General features: G+C 42.4%; 1 protein-coding gene across 4 annotated transcripts in view; it reads right to left on the bottom strand.

Moving 5' to 3' along the window:
- The window catches only part of ENTPD4 (ectonucleoside triphosphate diphosphohydrolase 4), a 35,230-nt gene extending 19,289 nt beyond the window's left edge, over positions 1-15,941 (bottom strand). For 3 of the 4 annotated variants that reach the window (XR_006216607.1, XM_042983232.1, XM_042983235.1), the window contains exons 1-7: positions 15,768-15,941; positions 12,641-12,762; positions 7,906-8,004; positions 6,248-6,445; positions 5,527-5,732; positions 2,608-2,758; positions 1,977-2,080 (exon numbers count right to left, since the gene is read on the bottom strand). Coding sequence is in view for 3 of the 4 variants with exons in the window: in XM_042983232.1 (XP_042839166.1) it covers positions 1,977-2,080; positions 2,608-2,758; positions 5,527-5,732; positions 6,248-6,445; positions 7,906-7,913 (667 nt within the window). In the remaining variant the exon portion in view is untranslated. The remainder of the gene's footprint in view (positions 1-1,976; positions 2,081-2,607; positions 2,759-5,526; positions 5,733-6,247; positions 6,446-7,905; positions 8,005-12,640; positions 12,763-15,767) is intronic. The other variant, XM_042983234.1, reaches the window with a different exon arrangement.
- Between the last annotated feature and the right edge of the window lie 7 nt (positions 15,942-15,948).

Here is a 15,948-nt window from a genome sequence, read left to right as displayed (position 1 = left end):
CCCTTCTCCCGCTCTTCTCCTTCCGGGATCCCCTTTAATTTTGTAGGTTCTCCTAATGGGGGTCTGATAGTTCTTATAGGGTTCTCGCTCCTCTTCTACAGGAACAGTTCTATCTCCCTGTCCTCAAGTTGCTTATTCTCTCCTCCATCTGCTCTATTTCCAACGTTTTTTAGTGCCTTCCTCATCTCATGTGTTGAATTCTTCAGCTCCACATTCTGTTTGGTTCTTTAGAATTTTAATCTCTTTGGTAAAGTACCCCTCTGTTGATTAATTTTATTCCTGAGATCACTGTACTGCTTCAGTTTTCTTGTAGCTCACTGGATTTCTTTATAATTGCTATTTAGAATTCTTTACCAGTTAGATTTGAATATTCTGTGCCTTTGGGTTCATTACTAGAAAATGGCCATGTTCTTTTGTGATACCATATTAACGTGACTTTTCAACGTTTGATAAAAAATGTTCAAGTAGTGAACACCTTTCTTATTTGCGTATGGCTTTTTTCACTTTGAGTCTAACAGTTCCACAGGTTGGTAATTTAAAAAAGGATGACTGCGGAGTTGGTGGAGGTGTGTGCTTAGTACTTGGGGCTCTGAATGTGCCCACAGCCTGCTAGCGGATCCTCAAAAGGTTGGGGGTGGGGTGTTCCAGAGATCCATGGGCAATCCTCTTGCCAGAATTCTGGGGCAGACAGCGGCAAACACATTCCCTCCGTTCTCTGAGCCTTCCTTTTCCTTTCCCTCCTCCCAGAAAGAGCAACAGGTCCTGCCGTGTGCTGTTAGGTAACCCCCCACTCACCACCTTCACCCTCCACCTCCCCTGCTAGAAAATTCGTGTTGGTCCACTGCTGCCCCTGCTGCCACTTGCCTGGCCCCAGGCCTTCCTCTGAGGTTCAAGCCACCCACTTTCAGATGGATGGGTCTCTTGGGTGGCCTTTAGCTGCGTTTTCTGGGTTATGGATGTCTGAGTAGTTGTAAATCAAATGGGAGAGAAAAAAGGAACAACTCATGCTGCCATGATGATGGGGCCGCCAAGACCAGTCCCAACTTTTCGAATGACTACCACTTTCCAAAGGGCCGTAAGCCATTCAAACTAAAATACTTTTGTTTCCCCATCCATCATGCAGCTTTTCTAACCTGTGTCGACTCAAATCATTTCTTCAGCCTGGAATGAACTTCCTCTCTCAGACCCCCACCCTTACCGTGCTCCGGCATGCTTTTAACCATCCGTTGGGGCACAATTCAAATGTCATTTGCTCCATGAGGTCCCTGGTTACAAAAAAAAATGCCTCCCTCTTTCAAACTCCCATTATACTTCTTCCCCACTCTCCTCATGGCACCTAAGACTCCACCTCATATGGCGGCCAACTGTGTATCTCACTTGTCTGTAAATAGCTCAGTGGCAGTGTCTGAATTTCACCCAGTTTATATTTTCTACAGTGCCTTTCACAGAGGAGGTATTTGCTGAAATGATAGATGATTTTGAAATAAATGCTTTTGGTCTCCATTTCTAGCAAGCTGTTCCCCAAATAATTTCATTGCCTTGTCATTTCATTTTCAAGTTGAAGCATTTCTTTGAAAACAGAACTAATATTTTCTTAGCATATCAAAGTCAAGAATAATTTCCCTTTGTAGCAAGTAAATCAATAGAAGGCTCCAGTAACTCAGTAATTATCGTAACTCCATAAAACTGTATAACTTAGGCAAGGAACACAAACCTTTCCTATCAAAATGAGTCCAAAATATGTGTCCTAAACGCAGTGAACACAAACTAAGTTATTCTTTTAACGGCTTACTGTTTGGATAATAAAGACTGTCATATAAGAAACTAATTTTGCCATTTAAAGATACTATTTCCAGGCTATGATTTCCCAAATTTTAAGATATTAAAAGTAATTTAATAAAGCGTACACTGGGAAACATGGGGAAGATTTAAAGGAATAACTTCCCAAATTTCAAGTTGAAGACCAAGATACCAACCTTCTTGTTTCCCTGAAATTACTTCTGCATGAGAGTCAGAAAACAGAAAGTCAAAGTGCACGGGGATGTCGGTCAGAAGGTCTTCCAAGATGGCTTTCTGCTGGCTGTAAGACAAGCCCCAAATTCACAGATCAAGATGCATCCTACGTTTTTTGTTTAAAAAAAAACAAACCAAACCAAACAAAAACTGTGGCTCTGGTACATCCTATAGGAAAACAGTACATTTTAAAACCAAAGCAATCCATTAAAAAAACCTATTTATTTTAGGAAGGAATTTCATGAGCTGTGTGGATTCTGTGATTCCTAGACATAGAAGTACAACCGCAACCCTTACACTTACAAGATAGAAAATCTGGTTTTTTAATGACAACCTTATAGTTTACAGTTTATAGAAATACACAAGTACATTAAAAGATTTCTGGGGAGTTCCGGCTAAGGGAATAGTTCTGGTAATATTCCAAATGTGAAAAAGGGATTTTTAATGTTTTCCTTTTGGGTAATAATGGTATGTGATGATACCATGTGATGATAATGGTAGAAGAGGAGAAGGAAAAGAGACAGGAGGGGGGAAGGGGAGAAAAATAAACTACCACCCTCACCCACCCAGCCCTGGCTTCACGTGGAGGATCACCTTTCGGGAAGGATTCTCATTCCAGCTGTGCAGAGAATGTAGAGAGGCGTCTCTTTGTGCTTTGCCCGTGGTACATGCTCTGCAGCAAAGTTCAAGAGTGGAGAAATGTAATCACTGACTTTCTCCGGAGAGGTAGCAAATTCTGAAATGCCTACAGAAAAAGGACACTTCCATTAACAAGGAGATGGTTAACTAATAAGTTACATTTCTTCGATGTGGCTAATTTGAGAGAAATTCAAGCTGCATACCACCCTCTCCTGGTTTTCCCCTATCTTTCTAGCAACAAGCTCTCTTCCTTAAATGCTGGTGGTATTAAATGTTCAGTCCTACACTTTCTTCTCAGTCTCCAAAAAACTGAGACCCAGCTGAGCAACTGCTATGTGTCAGACACTGGGATCACCTGCACACAAGCTCACGCCTGCCCTCGAGAACATGTTCCCGCTTTGCTCGTGCAAGTACACTCACTCCCATGGCTGCCACACCATCTGTGTGTCTCGGATCTCCAAGTGTCACCAGTAGCCACCAGACCTCATTCCCCTTCTCCACATCAGTAGGTGGTAACTGTCTACTGGACACGCCTCAAACTCAACATATACACGTAAGACAAATCTGAACTCAACTCCTGCTTTGTAGTTACCTACCCCAGTGACCACCATCATTGGCCATCCAGCGGCCCAAACTGGGATCCCGGATAAAATCCCTCTCCCTCCCCTAATATGCATTCTGGGTCTCACTGATTGCCTCTCCCTGGTTCCTCTCACATTATTTCACTTCTCCTCATCTCTTCTGGCAGCCTGACGCAACACATCCTACCCTCCAGTCTTGGTGATCCCTCGACCATGCCCTAGGCAAAGGGAGTCTTCCTGGCTTTGAATTTTAGAAGTCCCCAAATTTCTCATTTCACAGATTAGGCAACTGTGGATCCAGAAAGATGTAATGATTTGTAGGAGCAATCAGCAGAAAACAGACCAAAAGCCAGATTTTTTTTTACTCCACATACTCTTCCAACAGACACCAAGCCCTAAACTACCCAGAATCCACTAAGTAAGGAAATATCTAGAGCTTTGTTGAAATGCTATACATGAAACGCCCCGCTTCAGCACTGAGAACTGCTATAAAAAGGTACTTGAATTTCTACTTCAAACATTTTCTGTAGCATGAGAGAGAACCATGTTAAACCTGATTTTAAGGAGATTCTGGTGTACACCCTGGGATGATGTCCCAAAGGACACTCCAAGGCATGAAAGATTTTATCTTATTCCGTGTGAGCAGTTTAATCACTGACAGAACTTGGTATGTGAAGCTGGATGAAATGCAATGTGCTTTATAGAGCTTTATATTTCAATCTTCTGGTGAATTTTTTTTTTTTTTGATCAATATCACTTTAACTCTGAAAATGTTTCTAGATTAGGAACGCATAAAAATTTAAGGGACGCGATAATAGAAAACTAAAAATTAAAAGTCATTCACTAAGACTTATAGAAAAAAATGACCTTTGTTCATGGAAATGTACTCTGATATCAAAATAATGCTTATACAAGAGACTCAGATTCAATTCCTTCTCTCTATCCTGAAACATGCATGAGGTAGAGATTTTGCATTTTCTGAGCAATATGCTGGTGCCCAGCTGCCCAAACATCAAAGAACAATCAACTTGAAGACTGACTGAAGAAGGAAGTGGGGCCTAAATTATTCAACGAAGAAAGGGAAGGATTCAGAGGGCCAATAGTCTATGTGACTAGGAACTATGTGAGAGGACAGGTATTTTATCATATTAATACTAAGCCCCCTTTTCATTTACATATTTGAAATAGGAGGTAATAACCTATGATAATTTTTTTTAATCAGCATTCTCTAATATTTTACAAGATAAATTCCTTGGATTGTTTGGATTTTATATCTTACTATGTAATACACTAGTAAGATGAAATAAAGTGTTGAATCTCTATTAAGATCTGTGGTCCACTGTTTTAAATCAGTGATTATCAACTATCAAGACATAAAATGCCTATTTCAAGGCACTCCAATGGACACCCTCCATTCCTAAAACTTCTGACAGAACAGCGCTGCCCATAGAAATGGTGTACATACATAAAAAGGTTGAGAACTACTGATTTAAATTCTTTAATGGAGACAGCAAATCCCAATTTTTGCATAACACACTGACTTAGAAACTGTGGTATCATTAAAAATTAGACATAATAACACCAGCTCATCAGTAATAAGTCACTCTAGTTAAATAATCCAGTTAGAAATATACTGGGGCACTTTTTAAAAATGGTGGGGGGGGCGCCTGGGTGGCTCAGTTGGTTGAATGTCTGAATTCAGCTCAGGTCATGATCTCACAGTTCGTGAGTTCGAGCCCCGTGTCGGGCTCTGTGCTGACAGCTCAGAGCCTGGAGCCTTCTTCGGATTCTGCGTCTCCCTCTCTCTCTGCCTCTCCCCTGCTCATGTTCTGTCTCTCTCTCTCTGTCAAAAATAAGTAAACATTAAAAAAAATAAAATAAAAATGGGGGAAAAAAGAAATATACACCAATGTATTAGGGTACAGATATCCATGAGTTATCTGAAATTACTCTGTCATTAGGGATAGAGTCCAATGGTTACCAAATAGGCAAAACACATCCCTCCATAATTAATGTCAACTAGCAAACATCTCAGGAGACACATGAGTAAGGCACCGTGGTAAACGCCGCAGGAGACCAAAAGAAAGACATGGTTTGGGGTATTTTATTAAAGAGTTAAGTCACCTCGTGCAGGATGGGCAGAAAATGGGAAAGAAAGGGAACCAGTCAGGTCCTGGGGTGAGTTCTGAATTAGAGCGATGACTCTGGGGAAAGGAAGGGAAGGACATGAAAAACCTCACAGAGAAGAAAGGACAGAAGCAGGTTACCAGTCAGATATCTATCTTTTACATACCGGGTTTTATTTTCATAACCACTGGCTTTCGGTTTTTATCCCTCATTTGGCGGATATCCAGCAGATCGTGAGGATTGCCGTTATGCCTCGGCCAGCAATAGACAAATATCCGAGACCCACTGCTACCACAGTCCACCACGACACCGTAGTTCACGTTCGGGTTATTGGTGTCTGTGGCCTCAATGTCAGTAACTCGTGCCAAGTACCTTGTTTACAAAAATGAACGCACATTCTTAGTGAGGCAGAGATGATCATCCTAAACCTTAACCAAACAAATGCAACACATAAATGTCGAGGCAGCAGATTCTAAGCTGATCCACAATACCATTTTTACAACTGCCAAACGATTGAAGACTCAAAGCAAAACAAGTGACAGCGATAAAGATTATCTGAATCAGATACACAGTCATTATTCCTTGTAAGAAGTTCAAACAAGCACTGAGAAGCAAAACTATTCCCAAACCATGGACATTAACTGAAAAATCAGCTTAAAAGATATCACAGGAAAAGCTTATGTTTAAATCCTCTTATGATGTGGGTTTGGTAGTTAATGATTAAACCATTTCAAACAGTTTTATTTTTCACGCCATGCTGTATTCAGTACAGATTCTGTTTCCTACAGCCACATGCTTCTTAAATTCCAACCTAATCCCAAAAGTCTCGAAGCTGTAAAATGGACGTATGGCACCCCATCTGGAGAAGAATTGTTTTTTTCTCTTACCTTTGAAACTTCTTGTCTCTGGATAGCCGCCCATACTTATTTCGGATTATGACAACAGAAAAGTATAAAAGTGAAGCAGCAGCAGCCAGAACACTAATAACAATAATCTGGCGTAAATTGGTATTCAGAATTCGAGGACACCCCACCGGAGAGATGCTAAAATGCCAGGAAGCAGGAAAAAGACAGGAGATGCCGATCCTAAAATTCCAAAAAACAGATTTTAAAGCAATCTGCTCCAAAGTGGCTTCTCCTCACCTAAACTGATGCCAAAGGAAGGAGGCCTCTGGCTTCAGCCACCTCGATTTCCTTGCTGGTAGTAAGCCAGTATACTGGTCTGTATGCCAGTATCTTCCATACTGCTACTTTGCTATGTAACTCATTATTATAAAATTACACGAATGAGAATTACAACCTGATGGTGTTTTTCCCCCTTGACATTATGTAGATTATTATTTCTATTCTGCTTTGTTCCAAAAAAAGAACTAGAAACAATTTACAAGAACATGTTCAACACGATAAACATACAAATGTATAACAAAGTCAGGTTTAAGGATGATGAAACCAAAAAACAATCTAGTACAAAGAAATACATGTAATAAGACAGGCCTGCAAAGGTAGCTCAGCATCATAGTGGCCAAAACCTTGCCCATTAAATTAGAAACATACAAATAGCTCAGGAGGAGTAAGCTTTTCTTAACACCGAATTCCAAGGCAAATTTCTCCCTGATGATTGCGTGAGAAAATGGGACAAAAATATCATCTTTAATGACATGCTCATAACAAAGTAAATAAATGAGTTTTGTATGTCCTGTGTTTTTAGAAATATTTCTGAGACATTTTTGCAAAACAAAACAAAACAAAAAACCCTACTTTTCTTCTTAGTTTAAGTCAGGAATGAGAGATTATTATTGGAGTTAAAATAAACTTGCTACCTCGGGGTGCCAGGGTGGCTCAGTTGGTTAAGCAGCCGACTTCAGCTCAGGTCATGATCTCACAGTTCGTGGGTTCGAGCCCCACATTGGGCTCTGTCCTGACAGCTCAGAGCCTGGAGCCTGCTTCAGATTCTGTGTCTCCCTCTCTCTCGGCCCCCCCTCCCCCCTGCCCAACTCCTGCTCTGTCTTTTGCTCTCTCTCAAAATTAAATGAACATTAAAAAAAATTTAAAAAAACCTTGCAACCTTTAGAATAAATGTTACTGTTCTGTGGTTAATTTCTACACTCTTCGCTTTAAAGAGTGCTTCTTGGACTAAAATATCTCACAGAAGGGGGGATAGCCTGCTAACCCAATGGAGTTTTCCACTTACAGTTTCTAATCTCCCTATGAGTCCCTGGGCCACTCCATGGAGTTTGTCGTCCCTGCCCACACCTCAAGGCTTACAGTTACCCTGTGCTTAATGCACTCCTCACAGATTCCAACACGCATGCCCTTTACAGTAAGCTACATTAATCCCTAGAAAATCCACCTGGCAAGACCACTTTCTTCCTGTGACAAGCACCCCAACAAGGCCTGGAAGGACAAAGGTGTTAAAACACAAGTGTAGCGTAACTTTGAACACTTTGCACTTGGAATTTAGATTTTTTTTTTTCCTCTCGAGACCTGTCTCTGTGGCACCAAAATCTCGGGTTTTAGAGTGTCAATGATTAGACACCATCACTTACCTCCCCATGCTGATGGGTCAGAGACCAGGCAATGTTCTAGGAGTCAGTCCTCACACACCACTACAGAAACGATGGGGTCCTCCTGGAGTTAGAGCATTCCTGTTCCAGAAAGCGAGAAAAATCACAAAGACGGCACAATCCAAGAAGACATGAATGTTGTTTTACCAAGTACGTGTTTGAATCCAACCACACGCGATCTGGTACGTGATCCTTGCACTGAAGCCATTAGAAGAGCTCACTGAGAGCAATACACTTCTTAGTCAATTTCATGCTGTCAGAGATACAAGCCTAAATCAAGAGATGGTAATATGACCCCTCTCCCCCCACCCCAGCAGCCCTCAGTTTGTTCTATTTAAGAGTCTCTTATGGTTTGCCTCCCTCTCTGTTTTTATCTTATTTTTCCTTCCTTTCTCCTATTTTCATCTGTTGAGTTTCTCAAATTCCACATATGAGTGAAATCATATGAAATCTGTCTTTCTCTGACTGACAGAGAGATGAATCACTGGGTTCTACTCCTGAAGCCAAGACTACACTATATGTTAACTAACTTGAATTTAAATTTAAAAAAAAATCGAAAAAGAGATGGTAAAAATCTAGCACTAGTTCGTCGCTCTCTACCTAAAAGCCAATCAGTGACCCAAAATACCAGGTCGCCAAACAGGTACTGAATTAAGGAAGATTAGGGGTGGGGGTTGGAGGTAGGCGATAGGCAAAATGATTAAACTGAACGGGAATCTGAAATACCCATTCACCTGATAAATGACTGTTAGATCCCTCTTATGCACAAAGTACCATGCAAGGTACTATGTTCCTTGTCTCTGGGCCTCTGAACGTGCTACCCCCTCTGCTTAGAAATCATCCGTGCAACTCACTTTCTCACTTTTTACTCAATGTCACCTTCTCAAGGAGGCCTTCCCTGGCCACCCAAACCATCATTGCAAGCTGTCCCCTCCACCCATCTCTTTCCTTTGACTTAGTTTTTCTCCTTAGCGTTTACTTATTTATTAGTTATACGGAACTTATTATGTGCTGGGCCCTGCTTATTTACAAATATCAAGTTACTCTTCTTAATGACCCACAGATAGCCACTATTTGTATACCATTTTACAGCTGAGGCAGAGGGGCTAAGTAACTTGCCTAAGGTCACACTGCCAACAAAAGATGATCATATGCAAAACGGCTGAGGTTCCAGCAGGAGAACCCATGCTCTTATCCTCATCCCCCAACGTACTGTGTGACTGCATTTTTCTCGTGCTCAGGTGTCGAGCTCCACAGGGGGCCAGATTTCTGTCTGCTTGGTTGACTGCTGCGTTCCCAACATCACAGACCCTAGGAAAGTGTCTGGCAAAAAGTCAAGTTTCTGAGTTCTGGAGGCCAAAGAGGTTGAGAATTGACACACTAGAGTGATCTTTCCAAAACAACCAGGAATCTTGACACCTTCCCACCTCCCGACTTTTCTCTCCCACTCAGGAAGAAGTCCTAACTCCTTAGGATGGTAAAGGAGGGCTCTCATGATCCAGCCCCGTGCTGTTCAACACAGTAGCCATTGCCATGTGTGGCTGAAGTAATTAGAATGAAACGTGCAGCTTCTCAGTTGCACTGGCCACATTTCAAGTGCTCAACAGCCACACGGAGCTTCTGCATTAGACTGCACTGATCTCGTCCCTGTCTTTCTAGTCTTATCCCGACAGGCTAGACAGATACGTACCCTATGCTTTAGCCATGCTAAACACAAACAGCGGGTCACTGAAATGCCCATTCCTCTTTTTAGAATGCTTCTCTCAACAGGTTCATCTGCTGGTATTCCTAAATACTGCTTGCTACACGAGTCGGGCGTGAGTTCCCTGTGAAAGCTTCCCTAGTCCTCCTCCTATCTCCAGAGCATTTGCTCCTGACAGTAGTGAGCTACAGTATTACACTTGTGGTTGACTTTCTCATTACACGGCAGGCCTCTCATTGGCAGGGACAGACTCTTATTCTTCTGTTTCCCCAGTGACCAGTGCCTGTCACACAAGTGATGAGCAAGCACTGTCTGCTTCATGGCTGGCTGGGATGGGAGATATGAAGATGAATCAGATATGGACCCAGCCCTGAAAGGATTTATAACACAGTTATAGAGGGGTTATAACGCAGAGGGGTTACTGCGTGCATGCACGTGCGTGCGCGTGCGCACACACACACACACACCCACACACAAAGGTATTATAGGGTGATAAGTAGTAATAATGCCTACTTGACAAAGGGGGAGAATCACTTTAACTAGTTCAGGTTTCAATATGGCATCCATATTGTACCATGTACCCCAAGTTTGAGACAAACAATATTTGACTTAACAGTTTACACAAAAAAGAAAAAATATATCAATTACTGACATGTTTAAATGAATTTTGATGCGTTTTTATAAAGTAGCTGCCTTTTAGCATTTGAATATAGTAAGATAACTGCATCACAACATTTAAGAGAATTCCAATGGTTCAAAAGTTTAAAGTTTATCTATTTTGAGAGAGAGAGAGAGAGCAAGTGAGCAGGGGAGGGGCACAGAGAGAAGGAGGGAGAGGATCCCAAGCAGGATCCCTGCTGCCAGTGTGGAGCCCAACATGGGGCTCGAACTCATGAACCATGAGATCATGAACTGAGCAGAAACCAAGAGCTGGAGGCTCAACCAACTGAGCCACCCAGGCACTCCATCAAAAATTTAAATGTTAAACATATGCATTAAAATGTTAAGATGGAAATGTACCCAATCTCAAAATGTGTAAGGCTTTTCTACAATTGACATCAATGTCTTAAACCATAAATGTAAGAAAATACATCATATGAGTTTAAGACTTATGAGTGCTTAAAAAAAATCCCTTCCCAAATAGACAAAGCTTGGGAAAATTACTTGTGACATACATGAAAAAGGTAAATACCCCTTATATATAAAAGGTTCTTCTAAATAAGAGAAATAATGCATTAGAAAAAGAAGGATAATTGGAAATTAACCAAATAAGAAATACAAATGGCTAATATAATGTAACTTCGTTAGTATTTAGAGAAACATAAATAAAAACAAGACTTCACAATTATCGGATTAGTGGAGACTAAAGTCTGACAATACTTTGCTAACAAAGGAGAACACTGCTGGGGAGAATCTAGGTCTAACCTTCTGGGGGCATATGGGTAACACATATGAAAATTTTAAACAGACTTACCCTCTGCTCTATCACACTTACAGAAATTCAACCTTAGGAAATTATAGGGTAAATTGACTAAAATATGTGTAAAGAAGTTCGTGATAGTATTGGGTGCAACAGCAAAACACTGCTACTAATGTGCATTGCAGTGGGTGGGTTACATTACACGTGGTCCATTTAGGCAGTGGAACATGATGAGACTATTATAAAAGTGATGATGCAGATCTGTATTTATTGACATGGAAAGATCCCCATGATATATTAAGGGAAAAAAACCGCATCACGCATGCCCAGGAAGACGGGGATAGAACAGAAACCAAAATGTTAACAGTGGTTGGTTATTGCTAAGTAGTGAGATAATAGATCATCTATTTCTAGCCTATTCTTCCCTAGGCTTGCCTTTATTTCTTAAAGGGCATATATTAATTGTACCATCAGAGAAGACAACGGAACTATTTCTACCAAGCTACCTTCCACTGATCTCTCTAGTTTTCAGCATCAAATCCTCTTTTGTACATTATCAAGAAAGCCTACCTTAAAAACCGTGACATAGGAATTCCAATCTGGACATTTTTTAAAATCAATAATTATGTGATAGCTGAACTAAGAACAAAAGAAAAGAATATTCTAGTTAATAGCTTAAAGTCAAGGTCCTAGGGGGAAGAAAGAGCTTTAATGATTCAATGATGAGAACTAGGAGGGCATACAAAGGGCACAGAGAAATAACAAACCTGGCTCCAGATTTCGAGGAGTTTGCACACTGGTTACAGAGAAAATTCTAATACCCAGAAAATAATCAAGAGAGTAACAGAAGGCAATGTTAAATTATCCCAACTCTTCCTGTAATAGTTCAGAGAAGAGCACACTGGAGGCTAGGGAACCAGAAAAGATACCTGGAGGTGAGAGGTATACTTTCGATGGGAGATGAGAAAAGAACACATTTCAAAGCAGAAGGTGCACTGTTTAGAATGATCATAGCACATCTGGGGCGCCTGGATGGCTCAGTTGGTTAAGCATCCAATTTTGGCTCAGGTCATGATCTCACTGCTTGTGAGTTCGAGCCCCGCTCTGGGGTCTGTGCTGACAGCTCAGAGCGTGGAGCCTGCTTCAGATTCTGTCTCCCTCTCTCTCTCTCTGTTCCTCCCCCACTTGCACTCTCTCTCTCTCTCTCAAAAAATAAACATTAAAAAAAAAATTAGAATGATTACAGCAAACTTAGTAAACGTTATTTAATCTGATGTTCGCCTTGGAACTTTGTCTTGAGATATGTGAGGATTTTGACAAAAAGGATAAACAGATATTTTTGTAACTGACAAAACTGTGCTTAAAGACAGAAGAAAATAGAACAGCTTATAAACTGCTGAAGTAATTACTCTTATTTAGGACAAAAGTATGGCCAAATATTACCCAGCAGTCAGCAATATGGTAATTTGATCTCAAAATGTAAACTCCAATTGTATTTGTAGCTAAGAATCTTGGCACCTGAGTTTAGCAAGGCAAACTCTAATATTACGTAAAACTGCCGCGTTTTTAAAAGGCCCAAATTGTGTTAGACCTACCACCAGAGAGATCCATTAACTCATGATTTCAGTTAGTGGGGCCCTCCTTAGTTGAACATTCTTTAGTGGAGTGAAGCTCATGGGGTCATGGTTCAATGTCTGTCAGTTTCTCACTGTCAGTCCTAAGGAAAACAGTGAAAACAATATTAATCAATTGCAAAGTGAAATGGCTCCCTGGTGAAAAATGCAGCATGCAACGAAACAGACATTAGCAAATTCTCAAATCACTGGCAAACAAAATCACAGGCAAATGAGACTCTGGAAGAGCTAGGCCTGTAAGAAAAGGTAAGAAGACATGATGGAAAGAACATATGAATATCACGGGATTACAAGAGGACCTTGAACAATCAAAGGGGCCCACAAACACTTATGCAGAGCTTGTAGGAAACAACGGTCTTGGGAGAGTGAGCAGCCAAAGTGAAGCACTCTGTGCCTCACTCATTTGTGGGGAAAAAGACAGCAAAATGACTTAATTCATTTTTTTGTTGTTGTTTTAAGAATGCATAGTTGCATTTATGATCTACATTTTATTCAACATCTATTTTAAAAAATTTTTCTTTTTAAAAAATTTTTTCAATGTTTGTTTATTTTTGAGAGAGAGGGAGAGAGAGAGAGCGTGAGTAGGGGAGGGGCAGAGAGAAGGAGACACAGAATCTGAAGCAGGTCCCAGGCTCTAAGCTGTCAGCACAGAGCCCAATGCTGGGCTCGAATCCACAAAGTGTGAGATCATGACCTGAGCTGAAGTTGGATGCTTAACCAACTGAGCCACCCAGGGACCCCAAACTATTTGTTTTTAATGTTTATCAATTTATTTTGAGAGAGAGAGAGAGAGAGAGAGAGAGAGAGAGAGAGAGAGAGAAAGAGAGAGAGAAGTCGGGGGGAGGAGGAGGTGCAGAGAGAGGAGAGAGAATCCCAAGCACGCTCCTCGATGACAGCAGCTGACCGGGTGGAACTCGCACCCAGGAACCATGAGATCGTGACCTGAGCCAAAACCAAGAGTCAGATGCTTAACTGAGCCACCCAGGTGCCCCTGGTCCCTATTTTAAATGACTTTTTTTCGAGTCACACTCTTCCGGCATTACCTCTGCAGTTTCTGAAATCTGCAACTCTGATTTTCCTCAAGTTCCAATTCCACATCCTGAGCTTACTGCCACCCTGCTACTGCAACTCACTCAGTCCAAGGCTGGGGTCACGACCTCTTGGCAAAAACCAATACCACCTTCCAAATTCTCCAGGCCTAAGAGGGGGATCACCGTGACTGGAGCTACCTGGTTCTTAACTCTGAAGCCTGCTTATCTGTGGGTCTACCTATTACACGATTTATTGGGGCCTGTCAATTCTTTTTCAAACATCACATTTAGTCCACACATCTAAAATGACCACAGCAGACATTACTACCACAAGACAGATTCTAGGCAGGTCCCCTACCTTCGGCTTTACTATGAACACCGCACTTCAGAAACACCTCTGTGCAAAATGCTACATTCAAAATATGATCAGCTCAAGAAACTTCTGGAGCCTATGGGTCAACACCAACTTGCTTGGGTGGCATCTGAAACCGTAACATCCATCGACTAGGCCTTCTTATTTTATCAACTTGTTCTCTCCTCGGCCCCAGAGAACATCTCTCTGTTCTAGAAAGGTGGGTCTCTTATTGCCCCCACACACTCTTCTCATTCTTGCCTCTGACCTTTACTAATATCCCTTCTTCTAGTATGTCCTGCTTTCAATACTACACTTCTTTCAAAGCACAAGTCAATATGGTTCTTTGCCAAGATCTAACCTGTTTTACTTTCTCACGTTTTCCCACACTCTGAAATCTTTTTATTCAAGCGTAGGCTGTTTTATTTTTATTTATTTTTTAGTAGGCTTCACACCCAACAGAGGGCTTGAACTCAGGACCCCAAGGTCAAGAGTCACAAGCTCTACCGAATGAGCTAGCCAGGCACCCAAGTGTAGTTTATTTTAAGTAAACATGTTGAACAAATATGTACAGAATATACATCCTTAGATCCACTTTTATTCTTGTTTCTTCTCTGTAGACTATAGGCACAAGGGTTGAGATCAGGCATTGACACTGGATGTGGAAGAATGTAGGCCATGGATTCAATATGTAACAAACACAAGTGATTAGTCAATGTTAACATAAACACAGAGAGAAATAATTAAACCACTAATACAAATTAGTACTACATTCTGTAATTCTGCTACTGTGTCAAACTGAAAAAACCTGGTACAAAGACAAAATAACATCAAATACAACATAACACAAAAAACAGGATTCTTTGAAGGCCTCCCCAAGGTTGGAAAATGTTCATTACACAAAGAAGGGCACAGTAAACGCTGCAATGTAAAATTAAACCAGGGATTTGAGTCTCTAATTTAGAATTCTTCAGTAACTTCTCGTTTATCTTCTAGCACGGAAGTTCCCGAACTGTAACGCATCTCTTCTCTTTCCCAATAGTGATAAATGTTCTCTGAGAGCACCGCTGTTCACCTAACTGGGGTCTGGGTTTCCCTGTGAGTTCTGGGACATATTCTAGAGAATGAGAACTGTCCCTTTAAAAGGCGTCCACGCATTACTCAAGTTTGAGAAACACTGCTCTCACTATCACTTTATTGCCCGATTAGTTCCATTTTTCCAAGGAGCAATCTAAAGCATAAAAGTAAAAACAGAGCAAGGCAAAACCGAGGCTGAAAAGTACCAATGTTAGGAAAGGCGACAAGCAAGAACCAGTCGTGCAGCATCCCCTCTCCCTGGCCACGTCCCCCGCCAGTGGGGGCCAGATCCGCCCACACTACGTGTGCGAGAGGGAAAATCCAGCGTGGTCACCGGAGCCGGCGCGACAGCACGGCTGCCAGCTTTCTCTTGCCAGGGGCTGGGGGAGAGCACCTGCCGCCCGGGGTCACGGGGGCTGACGGCCGGGGCGCCCGGATGTGGCCGCGCGGCCAAGGCGGCGGGGGCGGCGCGGACGTGAAGACCGCCAGCAGGCGCGGGGAGGGCTCCCGGGGCACAAGGGCTCGTCCGCGGCCCTCGCCGCTCCGCCGCGTCCCACGCTCCAACCGTCCCAGCCCCGCCGGCCGCTTCCTCGCTCTCCCCTCGTCCGCGCCGGGAAGGCCGCCTCACCTGCTCGCAGCGCCCGACTTGGCGGCCGGGGCTCCTGGCAGCGGGAAGCTGCAAGCGGAACGCATCACGGCCACCGCAGCGCGGCGGCAGCGGCATCCACACGGACCCGGCTTCCTGGAGGATCCGTTCCTTTCCGGGAGCCGCACCGCCACCCGGCTCTAGCCCGTGCGCGTCACCGCCC

This window comes from Panthera tigris, chromosome B1, assembly GCF_018350195.1.
Source record: "Panthera tigris isolate Pti1 chromosome B1, P.tigris_Pti1_mat1.1, whole genome shotgun sequence".
Taxonomy (NCBI): domain Eukaryota; kingdom Metazoa; phylum Chordata; class Mammalia; order Carnivora; family Felidae; genus Panthera; species Panthera tigris.
This window is presented reverse-complemented; position numbering and strand designations above follow the sequence as displayed.